Below are 16,891 nucleotides of genomic sequence, written 5' to 3'. Positions count from 1 at the left end.
TCGGCTATTGATCCTTGAATAAATTGATCATAAATATACTTTATATGGTCGGAAACGCTTCCTTCTGCCTGTTACATACTTTTCAACAAATCTAGTATACCCTTTTACTCCACGAGTAACGTGTAAAACAATCTCAAGTCAAAATTTCAACTCCGAAATCATAAAGCTCCAAACGTCTTTGCAACCATCACCAGTTAGACATTAAACACATCCTAGTTCATTGTCCTTTCCGTTTCCTACATAGGGCAAGTGTTCTATTGCCTATCAGTCGATCAACCCGATTAACGCACTTGCTAACCCTACCAACGATAACATCAACAAACTTGAATGGCATTATGTGTAAGCTTATGTCTTTTAGTAATGTCAAGCTTATGAATGCGACTTACATTCAGAAAAACACAATTTATGGACAGTTAATGAGCAAGGGGTATGCGTGGCTTTACAAAAAGAGTAATTGAATTTGATGATCCTTACGTGACCAAAAACATGACTAGGTAAAAACATTTCGATAGTCCGTCAGATTCTTGAATCACTTCTTTGGAGTCCGCAATATGGTGTACGGAGTGGAGTACTTAAATCTTAAGAAATTTTCCAGAATGTTGCACGAAAAATATAATTATTATTTACATGCTAACTTAGGTATGGGATACATATTTAGGAAATACAAAATGTCATTATTTTGAAATGTTTTAATAGAATCTACATCTAATACATCTGGTATGCTAATATTAGTGAAATTCTTAAAAGTCATCTCCTTAACATCAACGTTGCTGAACATTACTGGGATGATGAAGTTTTTTTTTAAGTGTAACGGCAAGGATTAAGTTCTGTTACTCTGAGATAATCATTCTATTTTTTGCTAGAATTGTTTTGTCTGTTTTGCTAATTGAGTTAACTATTTTTGTTAGTTTATTGAGTCTTGTCTGAAATTTAGTGTCTGGCTCCGGTAATCGTAATTTTTTTTCGAATTCGATTTCGGCCAAATCTTTCGGTTACGTTTTAGGGTGCTTTTATTTTCAAAAATTTGTTGCTATCTTTTGCTATAAGAATATTTCAAAATCAGACAACGTGAAAAAATTATTCTTATACTTGCAATTGCTTGTTTTGAAGCCAGAAGGCAGAATTAAATGAATTAATAATTTCTTTTATATTGTATAAGTATTTTTACCTGCCTGTTTCGTTTCACCAACAGTATGGCAACCTTCGCGATAACTTTTGGCGACGTACTTACCCTTGTGAAATCGAAATTTTTGTCAAATTTGAGGGGTGGGGTCAGAAATAAGTTGTTTATAAAATAACTAAGTGGCAGAATGATATTGTGGTTATGTGGAATGAACCATTTTTTTCCCCCTTAGTAAATCAGATCTGATTTGATATAAAAAAAGGCATTTAAATTTCATTTCGGCTAGACAAAAGTGCACTTTTTAAATCAATCGTAAAATTCTTACGAATTCGACTACCGAGGCATTTCTGTTTCATTCGGTTTTGGATCGGTTAGCTGTGTTTGCCTAAACTTAATCTGTTCCCAGTCATCGAAATCAGGAGTTCCTGCTAAAACCTTCAGGGTTGTCCCAAGCAAGTTTATATTACGTGCGTTTCTATGGTTCACCTTAAAAATCGTAATTAGTCTGTCAAAGTGTCCAATGTCATTGCGCAGTACCAAATGGTTATGTCCCCGTTTGTTACAGGTATGTACATAGGTCGAAAGTGTGTTATTTTTCAGTTTAATTGTTGAAGTCGTAAATGTCTTTATTAAAGCGCAACCAGTATTGTTGTTAGTCTAAGATAAAAAAAGGAAAAAATTTTAACTTCTGTTCTATTTTTATTTCCTTATACTAAGTTCTTATTTTTTGATTATGTCCTATTCCCTGTTTTTATTTTCCTGTGCGATTTGTTTAGACTGTGCTTTTACCTGCAGCCCTGTTTCCACATTGTTTGAACAGATTGTTTTATTATATTCGATTGTTGAATGCAGAATCAGATCAATGTGTCGCTTAACTGTGTGTCAAGTGTTATACAATGAGCAATTTCTGCTGTGAAACCTTTTGACTTGACCGTTTGAAACACTGTGTGAGGGAGTTGTATTTGCAATGTGAAATGTTAATTTTGGACAAGATCGATTTTATCGTCTCAAAATTAAGAGACTTTTCATTGTCGCAGTGTTAATGCTGGGATAAATATTTATAAGTTGCAAAATCGGGTTTTTGACGTCTACGTTTGCTCTTGAGCAAATTGGCTGAGTCGCAGCAATCTTTGAGAATTTATCAACACACGTTCAAAAGTATTATTGGTCTGTAAAAAATAAACGCTCTCCTGCGCAGGTGGGAATTAGCTTTTCGCCCTATATCTGTTTTTTTTGGATGTTGGTCATACTTACCCCTTGAGCAGACTATAAAATTTCTACGATTTCTGCTGTTAGTTCGGACATGTTATGAAAAAAATAGTCACGAATTATTTGCTCAACATTTAACTGGGATGTCAGTTACCAAATACTTTTAGTATCGAAATGTTGTTGACGGGAAAAGTGCGATCGGTGTGTGGTGTATAAAATCAAGGATCGGTAGATCGCAATGGTATTATTATTTGATTCCTGATGCAGTTTACTGGTTTGCCAGTGGTCTCTATAGTGTAGGTTACTTATTCTTCGCATCGGCTACATAATTTTTCTTGTCAGCTTTATAAATTATGTTTGCATTATGCTCGTCAATAAAGGCTTTCCAGCTCTTTTTTTTTGGCATTGGGATTCTTATCGGACACAGCGTATGTCATTGGCTGATGATCTGTATAGATGTTGAGGTTTCATTTCTTAAATTTCGTAAAGCCCAAACAATGGCTAGAAGCTCTTGTTCACGAAATTTTTTTCGTTACTCCATTTAGGGGTCTGGCGATATTAGCCAATCCCTTGATAAAACACCTATAATAATTGGCTTACCCTAGAAGTGATCTAAGTGCAAAAAGGGTTCTCGGAATTCAAAAATTTAGGCTTGTACTTTTCTTGTGAACTTTGAATTCCACCTCTGGACACTCTGGGCTCTTTTGAAAGAACTTGGAGCCTGCCAAACTTATACTTCCCATTGATTACAGAAAAGCGGATTTTTCTCTATCCCTTTCCGCCAGTTCAATTTGGTGGAAGCCTGACTTCAGGTTCAGTGTTGTAAAATACTGAACCTCACCCATGCTTGCTAGTATTGAAGAAATATTAGGGGTTTTAATCACTCACGGTTTTTTATTTAGTTTCCTGAAATCTATGACCATTCTTTTCCTTTTATGGCCGAATTCATTGACACCTTTTTGATCGACCACCGAAATAGTGTTATGGTAGAGCAATCTTGATGGTCGAATGATGTCGTTTTCTAGCAGTGGTTTAACTTCTTAATTAAAACAAGAGAGAACGCCATAGTCGAGTTAACCGACTATCTGATACCCGTTACTCAGTGAAAGTGCGAAGGAGAGTCTTCAAAACTGGCAGTTTTTGGCGGTTTGTGGGCGTTAGAGTGTGCGTGACAAAAGTTTTTTTTGGCAAATCGATAGAAATTTACAAGACTAATACAAAAACAAGAGAGAACGCTATAGTCGAGTTCCCCGACTATCTGATACCCGTTACTCAGCTAGTGGAAGTGCGAAGGAGAGTCTTCAACACTGACAGTTTTTGGAGGTTTGTGGGCGTTAGAGCGGGCGTGGCAAAAAGTTCTTTTGCAAATCGATATAAATTTACAAGACCAATACAAAAATGAAAAAATATCAAAACATTTTTTAAAAGTGTGGGCGTGGCAACCTTTTGCGGTTTGTGGGCGTTGGAGTGGGCGTGGCAACAAGTTTTTTGGCAAATCGATAGAAATTTACAAGACCAATACAAAAATGAAAAAATATCAAAACATTTGTTGTTGTTTTGTTTTAAATCACTGTTGTTTTAATGTCAGTGGAACTGTTTTAAAGCGTTTTTTATTATTTTTTCCACGATCATATTTCCGAAATTACCGTTTTAATTTAACGATACTGTTTAGTTACGGAGTATGTGCGCTTATCAAACTATTATAATACGTTTTGATATGTTTGCGGTTCTCTAAAAACTAACTTAAGCTTACATGTCCTTTCCTAACGAAAGCTATGTATACCTGGCATCGTCGCGGGAGAACGCTGACCATGCGCCTCGTGCCGTTCTGTAGCGGTTACTTGGCGTACGGATCTGCTGACCGTGCGCCTCGTGACCTTCTTCGTCGGCTGTTAGATGCGCGGATCAAGTTACGCCGCCATTGGATGTGGAACCTTTGTTGCACGCGCATTTGGCTGATTTGATTCTGCTTAGCTTGTGTTAACTTATATACAGTATTCCACGTGTTGAAGATGGCGGAAAAAGAGACGGTACAGCTGCGGCTATCACGGCTCCCTGAGTACCCCTGAGTACGCTGCCGATATGTTTTTATGCCCGTTACTCGGGTAGGAAGCGTTTCCGACCATATAAAGTATATATATTCTTGTTCAGGATCAATAGTCGAGTCGATTTGGCCATGTCCGTCTGTCCGTTCGTCTGTCCGTCTGTCTGTCCGTCCGTATGAACGCTGAGATCTCAGGAACTACAAAAACTAGAAAGTTCAGACTAAGCATACAGACTCCAGAGACATGGACGCAGCGCAAGTTTGTCGATTCATGTTGCCACGCCCACCCTAACCCCTACAAACCGCCAAAAACTGCCATGTCCACAATTTTGAAAAATGTTTCGTTATTTTTTCATTTTTTTATTAGTTTTATAAATTTCTATCAATCTGCCGAAAAACTTTTTGCCACGCCCACTCTAACGCCCACAAACCGCCCAAAACTGCCACTCCCACACTTTTGAAAAATGTTTTGATATTTTTTCATTTTTGTATTAGTCTTGTAAATTTTTATCGATTTGCCAAAAAACTTTTTGCCACGCCCACTCTAACGTCCACAAACCGCCAAAAACTGTCAGTGCTGAAGACTCTTCTTCGCACTTTCACTGAGTAACAAGTATCAGATAGTCGGGGAACTCGACTATGGCGTTCTCTCTTGTTTTACTATCAAAAAGGCATAGATTTATGCAGCAAGCATACAAGTTTTAATGTAATTTAAATGATTATAACCGAAGAGGATGAAATGTAAAAAAACACCTGGAGCTTTTGCTGCTATGCGCTTTTTTATTAAATAAGCGCGACAAAGAAGAACAAAATCATCGTTTTACAACACGGTTATAAGTTTTGCGGTAAACTCAAGCACAAGAGTAAATTGTTTTGCCGACAATTGTGTTATGCGAAAATATATGTCACTGTTTACCACCAGTGTATTGGTGTTTTGATTAGCTGAATTATGTCCGACTTAATAAATGACGCTTGCACAGATTAACAAATTTCACTGTCTCTAGAGTTTGCATCAACTTTCTCTACTTTCTAGCTTTTAAAGTTCCTAAGATCCCGACGTTCATACGGACGGACATGGCCAGATCGATTTTGCTATTGATCCTAATAAAGAAACGGTTCCTTTTAACTGTACATACTTCTCAACGAATCTAGTACACCTACACGGATTGGGTTATGCTGGGCCAACATTTGTTTCATTTAATTAGTTGCATTGGCGATTTCTACTGATATGCCAAACGCACCTCTCCACACCTATTTTAACGTCAACGAAGAACCCAAAACCCATACTTTGGAACAATTTGTCGATTAATTTTTGTTGTCTCTAGCTTGTCTATTAGCTCACTAACGGATATCTGATGATTATTTTCATTATATTTGTCTGGCCGATTTTTATCGATATGATAAAAACGTTGACTTGGCTTCCAATGTTCAAACCCTAAGTTGTTTATTTACAATAAATTAAGCTTATTTTATATATAAATATATTTGTTTCTTTATTCAAGGTGAATATATGGATACGTCGGATTCTGGATCGTGCGATGAAACAGATACGGATACAAAAAAAAAAGGAATTCACTGTATGGAGAGCAATAATTTTGAATTAAATATACAAATTTTTAATGCTTTAGAAGCTAGAAAGCAATATTTTATCAACAAAATTAAGCCATTTTCAGTTTTCGGAGAACAAAACCACTCATCTAATCAGCACATCAAAACATACATAGATTATAATAACGCACAGTTAATAGCGCAATATCTGGCCACCAAAAGGCCCTTCAGTCAATCTTTTGATGGATGCCTAAAAAAAATTATTTTAGTCGTAAAGTGAGTATATATTAAGTGCTGTCCGTTTTTGAAGTTCTACTAATTGTACATTTTTGGTATGACACAGTGAACCGTCGATAGCAGTAAGAACACGTGCAATGAAATGTCTTGCCAACATTGTGGAAGTTGATCCATTGGTCCTAAAACGAAAAGATATGCAAATGGGAGTTAATCAGAAATTCTTAGACACGGCTATTTCGGTACGAGAAGCTGCAGTAGATTTGGTTGGAAAATTTGTTCTTAGTAATCAAGATCTAATCGATCAGTATTATGATATGCTGTCCACTCGTATTTTGGTAATATACAAAAAAAAAGTTTTCATAACGTAAAAGAAATAATTTCTTGTAGGATACTGGTGTCTCCGTACGAAAAAGGGTCATTAAAATATTGCGAGATATTTGTTTAGAATATCCAGATTTTGCTAAAATTCCCGAAATTTGTGTTAAAATGATACGACGTGTTCATGACGAAGAAGGAATTCAAAAACTTGTTACTGAAGTTTTTATGAAAATGTGGTTTACACCGTGCATTAAAAATGACAAAGTACGTACCAATATTTACTTTGTAGATTAATTTTAATAAATATATCACTTTAAATTTTAAGTATCAAAAGGAATTTATTTAACAACAGAGACCGCTAGTTCAGGTCCGGAAAGTGACTATTCTTGAGATTGTACGCGATCTCTATTATTTATAGCTCGCGCGATTTCGATCTTAGTTTGGACAGATGTTCATTTCTTAAACAAATCAGATTGTTATTCTCATCAGAACATAACTGCTTTAAAGTGTCCGAAATTCTAGCTTTTATATTTCATTTAATATAATTGTATACTCTGTACCAGTCATGGTTTAAATTCGGTGGTATAGTTCTGTTTATTACGAGAAATATTAAGTTCGACGTAAGTTATTTGGCAGGTGCACCACCCACTAAATTCTAAATAAAAAAAATAGAATACATGATCGAAGAGAACTAGGCATTTGGTAAATTGGCTTTTGGTGACACAGTCTTAAGAGAAGGATGTAAATTCAAAACAAGAGAGAACGCTATAGTCGAGTTCCCCGACTATCTGATACCCGTTACTCAGCTAGTGTAAGTGCGAAGGACAGTTTTTGGCGGTTTGTGGGCGTGGCCAAAAGTTTTTTGGCAAATAGATAGAAATTTACAAGACTAATACAAAAATGAAAAAATATCAAAACATTTTTCAAAAATGTGGGCGTGGCAGTTTTGGGCGGTTTGTGGGCGTTAGAGTGGGCGTGGCAACCTGAATCGACAAACTTGCGCTGCGTCTATGTCCCTGGAGTCTGTATACTCAATCTCAACTTTCTAGCTTTTGTAGTTCCTGAGATCTCGACGTTCATACGGACAGACGGACAGACGGACAGACGGCCAGACGGCCAGACGGCCAGACGGACAGACGGACAAGAATATATATACTTTATATGGCCGGAAACGCTTCCTTCTGCCTGTTACATACTTTTCAACGAATCTAGTATACCCTTTTACTCTACGAGTAACGGGTATAACTAGTTTTTATCTTAATCTTTTATTATTTAAAAATGTTTGTTATTGAGGGCGAACCGGCTCTAGACCTTCTAGACTTTCAAAACCTTCGCGGTTCACATTGTTCGGCAAAGACGGCTTATTTTAACTCAAACGCAATTGATTTGAAATAAGCAGCACATGCAGCAAAATTATTAACTTATGGGATCACTAGCCGAGTCGATCTGGCAATATTCTTCCGTATGAACGTCGAGATTTTGGGAACGAAGGTTGAGAATAAGCATAAAAATTCAAAAGCATTTTCTAAATAACGAGTATCTGATAGTATCGATAAGAACTCGACTATGGCGTTTTATCTTGCTTACAGAAAGAAAAAGTATATTAGACAAATTTTAAACCTAATTATAATTAAGTTAACGTTTTAAATAATTCTTACGGCATAACTTGTTGCTTAGATTGGAATACAAAGGAAAATAAATCATATAATAGACGTGGTAAATACTTCACATGATACTGGAACTACTTGGTTGGAGGGTCTTCTAATGAGTGTAAGTAAAAAAAATAACTTAAAAACCTTTAATAATTTATATTTATTTTTCCTTTAATATAGATATTTAAGCCAAGAGATAATATGCTGAAGTCGGAGGGATTCGCTCAAGAACTTATTAAAAAGAATACAGAGCCACCAATGGATATTGTGATAGCTTGTCAACAACTAGCTGACGGCCTAGTTGACAGACTAATTGAGTTGGAAGATACAGATAACTCGCGAATGCTGGGTTGCATTACCACACTTCATTTACTAGCTAAAGTGCGGCCCCAACTGCTTGTCAAGCATGCTATAACAATTGAGCCATATCTCAATATAAAATGTCATTCTGCCACAGCCGCAAAGTTTATATGTGCAGTTGCAGATATTCTCGAAAAAGTAGTTCCCCTGGTTAATAATGCCAGTGAATCCTTTTTAGCATCGTTGGAAGAGCACTTAATGTTATTGGTTGTTTCACGAAATCAAGCCGAAGTCACTAGTTGTGTTTCTTGCTTGGGTGCACTTGTGAATAAAATTACACATAACTTTAAATTGATCCGCGACTGTTTTCAAAAGTACGTATTAATCTTTAAACTTTTTTACGTTTAATTTTTGAAAATATTTATCTATGCTTGTCCATCCTATTTTACCAAAACAAGATTTAATGCTTATTGAATATTCCAAAATCTTTAGCATTTTGGATATAGCTTAAAATTTGGTGAGGCCGGATAATCGGCGACGTAATTATGATTATAAATTATTTTAAAATTTCATTAACATAATCAAAGATTTATATAAGCATACACGCATAACGAAGTTATATACAAAGACAATGCGTAGTATCGGTGTGCACAACGCTTTTGTCGGTAATAACCATTGTTGAGCTAATATGTTTTTTAAAGCTATTTTTCGAGAAATGAACAGACGACTAATTTATTTGTTCGTTCGAACAAGGTTTTGCATCGTTGCACGCATGCATATAATGCAGAGCGAACAGCAGATCGATCGCCAAAGGTGGAAGCGCGAGAGTACAAGATGAAGAGCGCGCGAGAGAGGCGGGCTTTGAAAGGAAAGATAATCGCACGCCTGAGGTGCCGTAGAGATAGGTTGTGTCTCCAATACTGCTGGCGGCTGCAAAACCCGACAACCATCGTAACTCTCTTTCTCGACACTACATAAGTTATCATAATACGGAAAAATGAATCTGGCACCCTTTCCTTGGGTAGTAAGCGTTTACAAATGGCTTACAAAAGCAAATTATTATACCCGTTACTCGTAAAGGGTATACTAGATTCGTTGAGAAGTATGTAACAGGCAGAAGGAAGCGTTTTCTTCCATATAAACTATAAACTATATTTTTCATCAGGATCAATAGCGGAGTCGATCTAGCCGTGTCCGCCTGTCCGTATGAACGTCGAGATATCAGGATTTATAAAAGCTAGAACGTTGAGATTAAGCATACAGACTCCAGATACATTCTGTTTTTGGGATTTTCGCATCTTAAGCCTCTTATTTATTCTATTTTTAACCGAATATAAGGTGATAAGTTCTTGAATATTCCTTTTACACTTCGAAATACTAATATTTAATTTAATTTAGATATACCCGTTATTCACAGAGTAGAAGGGTATAATTGATTCTTTGAAAAGTATGTAACAGGTAGAAGGAAGCGTTTCCAACTCTATAAAGTATACATTCTTGATAAGGATAACTAGACGAATTGATCTGGCTATGTCCGCCTGTTCAACCGTCTGTCTGTCCATATGAACGCTGTGACCTTGGGAGCTATAACGGCTAAAAATATAAGATTAGCTAGTTTCCCAACGTTGTCATGCCCACTCTAGCGCCCACAAGCCGCCAAAACGGCCACGCTCACATTTTAAAGTTGTTATATATTTTTTCATTTTATTTTTCGACTTGCAAATTGCTGTCGATATGCCGGCAGAAATTTGACCACATCCATCGTAACTCCCACATACTATGTTTCTTGCCATTTCGTACATACCTGTTACTCGTAAAGTAGAAGGGTATACTAAATTCGTTGAAAAGTATGTAACAGGCAGAAGGAAGCGTTTTCGACCATATAAAGTATATATATTCATGGCCAGGATCAATAGTCGAGTCGATCTAGCCATGTCCGTCTGTCCGCCCGTATGAACGTCGAGATATCAGGTACTATAAAAGTTAGAAAGTTAAGACTCAGACTCCAGGGACATAGACGCAGCGCAAGTTTATCGAAACATGTTGCCACGCTCACAAACCGCCCGAAACTGCCACGCCCACACTTTTTATTATTGTTTTAATTAAATTTAAATTCTGAAGCCCGCAAACCGTTTTGAAAAATGTTTTGATATTTTTCACAGTTCCGTTAGTCCTGTAAATTTCTATCGATTTGCCAAAAATCTTATTGCCACTCCCACTATAACGCTTACAAGAATTAAAATTTCTCCTTCGCACTTCCACCAGCGGGTATCAAATATTCGGGGAACTCGACTATAGCGTTTAATATTTTATATCTCTACTATATTATAATACATATCTTTTAGATATTTAAGTAAATTTGTACAGATATAAAATGTGTGAAAGCTGCAAGGAATTTTAAGACCTCGGCTACCCGATGATAGTGTCGCTATCTTATAAGTAAATATGATATTAAAGTAATAAAATTATAAAATGAAAGTGTACCAGTTTGTCTTCTGTGTTTATCTAAATTTTTTTAAATGCTTACATATAAATTTATCTTTTTAAAGGTTTTATCGAGTTCTCGATGGGTCTCGAAGTCAAGTAATACAAGGAAACAACAGTGTTAATAATATTTACACTCCCAGCTTTCGGAGAAGTTTATTTACGATCGGAATACTAATGAGATACTTTGATTTTAAGTCTCCTATTGCGTTGGGTATGTACTTTTTTTCATGATTTTGGATAATATTATATATATTTTTTAGGTGAAACAAATGATGGACTGCCTGATTCGATATGTGAGGATGTATTCCATTGCTTGATGTTCTTCTGCCGTTGTACTAATCAAGAAATTCGAAAGCAAGCACTTATTTCGCTTGGATCATTTTGTGTACTAAACGATGACTATCTTACTAGACCCGAACTTAAAAATTTGTATTGCGAAATACTAAGCTCAATCTCCAACGATGCCGGCTTTAAAATAATCTGCATGCGGAATATTTGGATTTATCTAACAGAATCTGAAATGTTTATGCACAATAAGGAAAAAGAATGTTAGTATATCCAATTTATTTATTTATTTTATTCTCTGACACATGACTATGAAATATCGATTTCTACGTCTAATATGGTTAATCTAAGTAAACTTACCCCATACTTGTAAAGTACGAGGGCATACTAAAATCGTTCAATAGGATGTAACAGGAAGAAGATAGCGTTTCCTTAGAAAGTATATATATTATTGATCAGGATCACTAGCCGAGTCGTTCTGGCAATTACCGTATGTCCATATAAACGCCTAGATATCCGGAACTACAAAATACAGATTATTAAGTTTACGAATGCAGAATCCTGAGACATACGAGGTATGTTAAAAAAGTATGGCGAATTTTGAATTTTTGCAGGTTACGACAGGCTTGGCCATTTTGAATGTTCACTTAATCGTTGACAGCTGCTTTGCTTGTACGTGTTTTGGATCGTCTTCGATTTTTACCTATTCAAAATAATAGATTAAAGAACCTGTATCAAATTTTGTGTGAAAAACAAAATAACGGGTATAGTAATTTAGTAATCGACTATAGCGTTTTAATTTATGATGTACATATAATAATACTTTTTTTTATATTGGTAACTTTACACATAAGCCTAAAGTGTTCTTAGCCAGTTGTAAAAGTTTTATTAAACATAGTTTAAGTGAGTTGACAGTTAAAGATTGACAAAAAAACGCTTTAGTCGAGTACGTAGACTTTTAGGTAGCCGTAACTGGGTTCAGAATATATTGGGTGTGCTGCATAGGCCAAAATTAGCTGAGTAATTAGCAGTATAATAATTGGCATTTCAACTCTTTATTCTATTGTTCCCAAAATATCAGCGTGTATACTAGTCCTTCCTTCCTCGTCCGAAAGATTCAATTAATCCGAAATTTAAATGCTTTGAGTTAACTTTACATTCAAATAATAATTTTATTATTTTTCAATGGAATAATTAACAGTACCTTTATTTCTATATTTTGGCAACTTAAACGGCGTAGCATTGAAAACTTGAATCCAAATTTTACAATTACTTTTTGTAGGTATACATTTACCTGGCCGAAACAAGAAAATGCAATTCAGGACGATATATTTCTTACAATTATTGCCAAAACAAATGTTGTTATAATAAAGGGGAAGGTTTAAAGGGGTGGTTTAATAAGAGCGTTTCACAATTGGAATCTTAGGAGCATAGCTTAACAACTAACTGCCCTTTGAAAATATTTAGAAACAAATATTTATTGTTCTTTGCTTAGGCCAAGGTCTGGTTTCGTCTATTTGAAATTCTAGTTCGTATTGATTGTAGGGAGCTCCTTTTTCCCCTTAACAGCAGGTGTGTCTAAAGTTTGTTTGCACATTGGGGGCACTTCATTTCACTTGGAAACAATAGGCGTTGGGGTGTTCTGCTTGTCTATAGGGTTGTTATTAGCTTGGCCAGAACCATTTGTACGGGTTTAAACTACTTTATATTTTTTTTGGCTCTTCAAAGTGTTAAACAAACACTCGGTTTGATGGTTTTGGCTATAGAATGTTCACCGACTTCAGAAAGTAAGAGGGCGTCTAATTTACTTCTTGCTTAAATAAAATCATCAATGCCGGCTCTGTACGTTGCAGTGCAGGTATCGAAAGCATCCTTTTGATCCTGTCTACGACGGATTGTGCATTTCTTACTTGCACATCTTTGTCCATTTCTGTTATACGCTATCCGTTAAATGATCACATGATCTGTGTTGCTTAAGACCTTTAGCTTTGTTAATTTTACTGCGATTAAATTGAAAATGTTACGTTCTAAATATATTTTATTCAAAAATGCTATATCTCTGCCTTAAATTGGCCGTTTGCCATATACGTTACGCCATATGATTATTTTGCACACGATCTCAGAGCTTAGCCCTCCCTGTTTCCAGGGTAGACAGAGAGCAGATAGCTCTAGAGCCAGCAGCTCTCTTGTACGCATACCGCGACATCCGACCACTTTATGTGCGCACACGTATGTACATATTCTCATGCATTAATAGTTTAACAAACTATGCCCATTACTTTACAAGTTACAAGCTTGAGGCTGCTGAAGTCATACAGGACTAAGCAACAAGTTTCTCGGACTGCGGCAGGCGCTGGAATATTGGGAGAAAAAGCGGCAAACACACCACCAGCTGTTTATATTGAGGAGGCCCCGATACTTGAACCGAACACGGCCAAGTATCTTGGAGTAACTCTGGATCGCAGACTTTACACGCATACGTGCTACGATTGCAAAGCACTATTGACTACTAGGGTCTCGCAGTAAAATGTCATGACTAAATAAGGTGACTATGTATATACAAAGGGGCCTAGGTTATGGAGAACAGGTCTGCGAGACTGGTTACTGGTTGAGAGTGGTTTGTGCGAAACACCACCCTGCACAAAGATTTAAATCGGTATTTGATGAATTTAACAAGCACCTGAGTCGACCATGAAAGGCTAAGGGCAAACGCCCTGGGCAGTACTCGCCCTCCACTGTGGCTTAACAGAAGACAACCGAGGGACCTCGTTCTCCGATCTCCTATGAGGAGGCTCGGTCCCTGACATGTATGCCACTTGTTATATGTGATTGTGCCCTTGTATGTTATTGTTATAAATTTAGACACAACTAACTGTAGTTAGCCGGCGCGCCCAATTGGGTGAGTTGGAATTCCACGTATGCATAATTAAAATAAAAAAAAATAAAACAATTCCCGAGAACAAAACCTTATATGGACATGGCTCGAATGAATCAGCTAGTAATTCTGATCGAGAATATACTTACATACTTTTTAAAGAATCTAGTATATTTTTTTACTCTACATGTAACGAGTATAATTCGAAAACATAAAATCCCATAAAGTATGGCCTAGCAAAATTTGTTATTTTGGGTATCAAATGATTAATTGTTAAAAAGTGCAGCTCCACGCTAAGAATTAAAAATGTTTCATATATATATACAAATAAAAAGAAATACAAAATATGTACAAAATATGAAAATATAAATATTATAATATGAAATTTTTGAGAAAAAATATTTAAGCTCAAACTTTTGGTTTTCTAATGATTACAGGGGAAAAACAATCAAAACACGAAGATCTTAAGGAAATGAACGACGTTTCGTCTGGCATGGCAAGTCGAATAATTCAACTATATTTAGAAGAAATTCTGGAATGCTTTCTACATCGGGATGATACAGTTCGTTTATGGGCTGTTAAAGTAATACAGATTGTCCTTCGTCAAGGTTTGGTTCATCCTGTTAGAATGGTTCCGTATTTAATTTGTTTAAGCACAGACCATAGGATAGAGGTTAGTACAAAATTAAGTTTTTTTAACTTAAAATTTTTAAATAAATATTTGTAGTCCGCCCATCGAGCTGATGCCCTGCTAAAAGATATTGATAAAACATACTCTGGATTTGTTAATATGAAAGTTCAATTCGGGCTACAACTTTGCTTTAAGCTACAAAAAATTTTACAAATAAACAACAGAGGGAAACTGGAAATAATTAGAGGATATGCGTAAGTTTCTTACAAAATATTTCTGAATCTTTATACTTAATACTTTAATTTACAATTTAAGGAATCGCGGACCAGATAACACAACTACCGCTTTAAACGACTTTCTTTATACACTTCTTCGCACTACTAAGCCGCAAAGGCGTGCTTTGGTGCAAACAGTTACAAAACAATTTGACGATCAGAAAACATCTTTACAACAAATGTTATATATTGCTGATAACCTTGCCTATTTTCCCTATGTAGTTCAAGATGAGCCTCTATATCTTATCCATCAAATTGATCTCTTAATTTCAATGGCTGGAACACATTTACTCGCTACGTTTAAGGAACATATAATACCGAGCGACAAGGAAGGAGATGTATTAGAAGACGTTGATGATGTAGAAGACCCACAGGTGTTGTTTAATAGATTGCCCGAAGATATGACGGAAATAATAAAATGTATGACATCTGCTCAAGCATGTATGCTTCTTTTAATTCTAAAAGATCATTTAAAGGAAATGTATGCTATTACTGACAGTAAAATTTCAAGATATTCACCTTCCGAACAAAAATTATATGAAAAAGCTGTAACACGTAAAAGTGTTATTGATTTTAATCCGAAAACGACAATTGATGTTATAAAGAAACAAATGTCACAAGAGAAATTGAGTACGGACATAAATTTTACATTTACTCAAGAAGAGAAATTGGACCTTGTTGTTAAATACCTTGATGTAGGTATCAATACACATAACACACAAAATTTCAAATATTTTGCTAATTTGATTTTAGTTTAAGCAATTGATGTTAAAACTGGATCCGGATGATGGTGACTCTGATGCTGATGAATCCCGCGATAAATCAATTTCAAATATCTCTGCTTCTTCTGATGGAGTAAAATTCATAAACTCAACAAAAAATTCCCACACCGCTAGTGATGGATACTCATTAACTGTCACGGTAAGTGCCAATAATGAAATTTTTTAAAAATTGTATTAAAAAATATAATTCCAAAAAATATTACGCGCTTTTTAGGATGTGGTTGATGTGCCAATGTCTCATATTGTGAAGGCATCAGGTTTGCCTTCAAAACCTAGTGGACGCAAAACAAATCAGGTGCGAACTAAAAAAAAAAGAAGAAAAATTGATTCTACGGATGATGAAATCAGTGATGCGGAATAAGCCTGAGCAAACCATTATAATTTTCTGTATTGAATAATTAAATGTTTCTTTTCAGTGTATAAGAAAAATTTGAAATATAACACCAATAAAATTACATGTATATTACAAGACGAAAAAAATATAAACTGCAAATAAAATGCATATAATAAGATAAAAAAGAATTGCATTAGTTTTTAACTACTTGAAGCATAAAATAGTTATTCCTTTATTAATATTGCCACAAAATTTTTATACGAGTATAAGAAAAAATTAAGATATTTTTATATACGATAACATAAATATAAAAAAGATTCGCTATAAAGGAAATAATGCCTTAATAAATAAAAAATACGTGAATATTTAGCATATTAAAATACATGTTAATTCTTTGTAATTATAAGTTTAAGCACAAAACCGTCGAATGTGCTTTGTAATAATTTTTTTTTTAATCCTGCAACTAGGATTAATTTAACGAAAAGGACCCAACGCATTAGAGGATAAAATAAAATTGCGAATTCTCTTATATATTGTAATAGCAGTCAAAACATATTTTTGGATATGGATATATGATCTTCTATTACTTAAATTCGTATTCTTGTCAGGCGTTCCTATTTAATTCTTTTTTTATTTTCATACGAAAATAAGAACGTGGGTTTTTTTTTTTTAATTTATTTAAATTTAAGGAAGTAAGCGTTTCTGACCATATAAAGTATATATATTCTTGATCAGGATCAAAAGCCGAGTCAATCTGGCCATGTCCGTCCGTATGAACGTCTAGATCTCAG

The 16,891-nt window shown here is 35.3% G+C and overlaps 1 protein-coding gene and 1 long non-coding RNA gene across 7 annotated transcripts in view; one reads left to right on the top strand and one right to left on the bottom strand.

Moving 5' to 3' along the window:
• LOC120457834 (nipped-B protein) overlaps positions 1-16,288 on the top strand; it is a 140,766-nt gene extending 124,478 nt beyond the window's left edge. For all 4 annotated transcript variants that reach the window (XM_039645334.2, XM_039645333.2, XM_039645335.1 and 1 more), the window contains 12 exons: positions 5,879-6,200; positions 6,268-6,496; positions 6,549-6,743; positions 8,157-8,249; positions 8,312-8,805; positions 10,981-11,129; positions 11,179-11,466; positions 14,516-14,751; positions 14,806-14,963; positions 15,025-15,679; positions 15,738-15,905; positions 15,981-16,288. In XM_039645334.2, the coding sequence (XP_039501268.1) occupies positions 5,879-6,200; positions 6,268-6,496; positions 6,549-6,743; positions 8,157-8,249; positions 8,312-8,805; positions 10,981-11,129; positions 11,179-11,466; positions 14,516-14,751; positions 14,806-14,963; positions 15,025-15,679; positions 15,738-15,905; positions 15,981-16,127 (3,134 nt within the window). In that variant the 3' untranslated portion in view covers positions 16,128-16,288. The remainder of the gene's footprint in view (positions 1-5,878; positions 6,201-6,267; positions 6,497-6,548; positions 6,744-8,156; positions 8,250-8,311; positions 8,806-10,980; positions 11,130-11,178; positions 11,467-14,515; positions 14,752-14,805; positions 14,964-15,024; positions 15,680-15,737; positions 15,906-15,980) is intronic.
• Positions 11,476-14,363, bottom strand: LOC120457835. Of its 3 annotated transcripts, XR_005617096.1 has the most exons (3): positions 13,114-14,363; positions 11,776-11,906; positions 11,476-11,725 (listed from the first exon to the last, which is right to left on the bottom strand). It is a non-coding gene; the product is annotated as an uncharacterized LOC120457835 (long non-coding RNA). The 3 variants fall into 3 exon arrangements; XR_005617094.1 differs by having other exon boundaries at positions 11,476-11,906; XR_005617095.1 differs by having other exon boundaries at positions 11,476-11,906; positions 13,590-14,363.
• Positions 16,289-16,891: the final 603 nt, after the last annotated feature.

This window comes from Drosophila santomea, unplaced genomic scaffold, assembly GCF_016746245.2.
Source record: "Drosophila santomea strain STO CAGO 1482 unplaced genomic scaffold, Prin_Dsan_1.1 Segkk83_quiver_pilon_scaf, whole genome shotgun sequence".
Classification (NCBI taxonomy): Eukaryota; Metazoa; Arthropoda; class Insecta; order Diptera; family Drosophilidae; genus Drosophila; species Drosophila santomea.
This window is presented reverse-complemented; position numbering and strand designations above follow the sequence as displayed.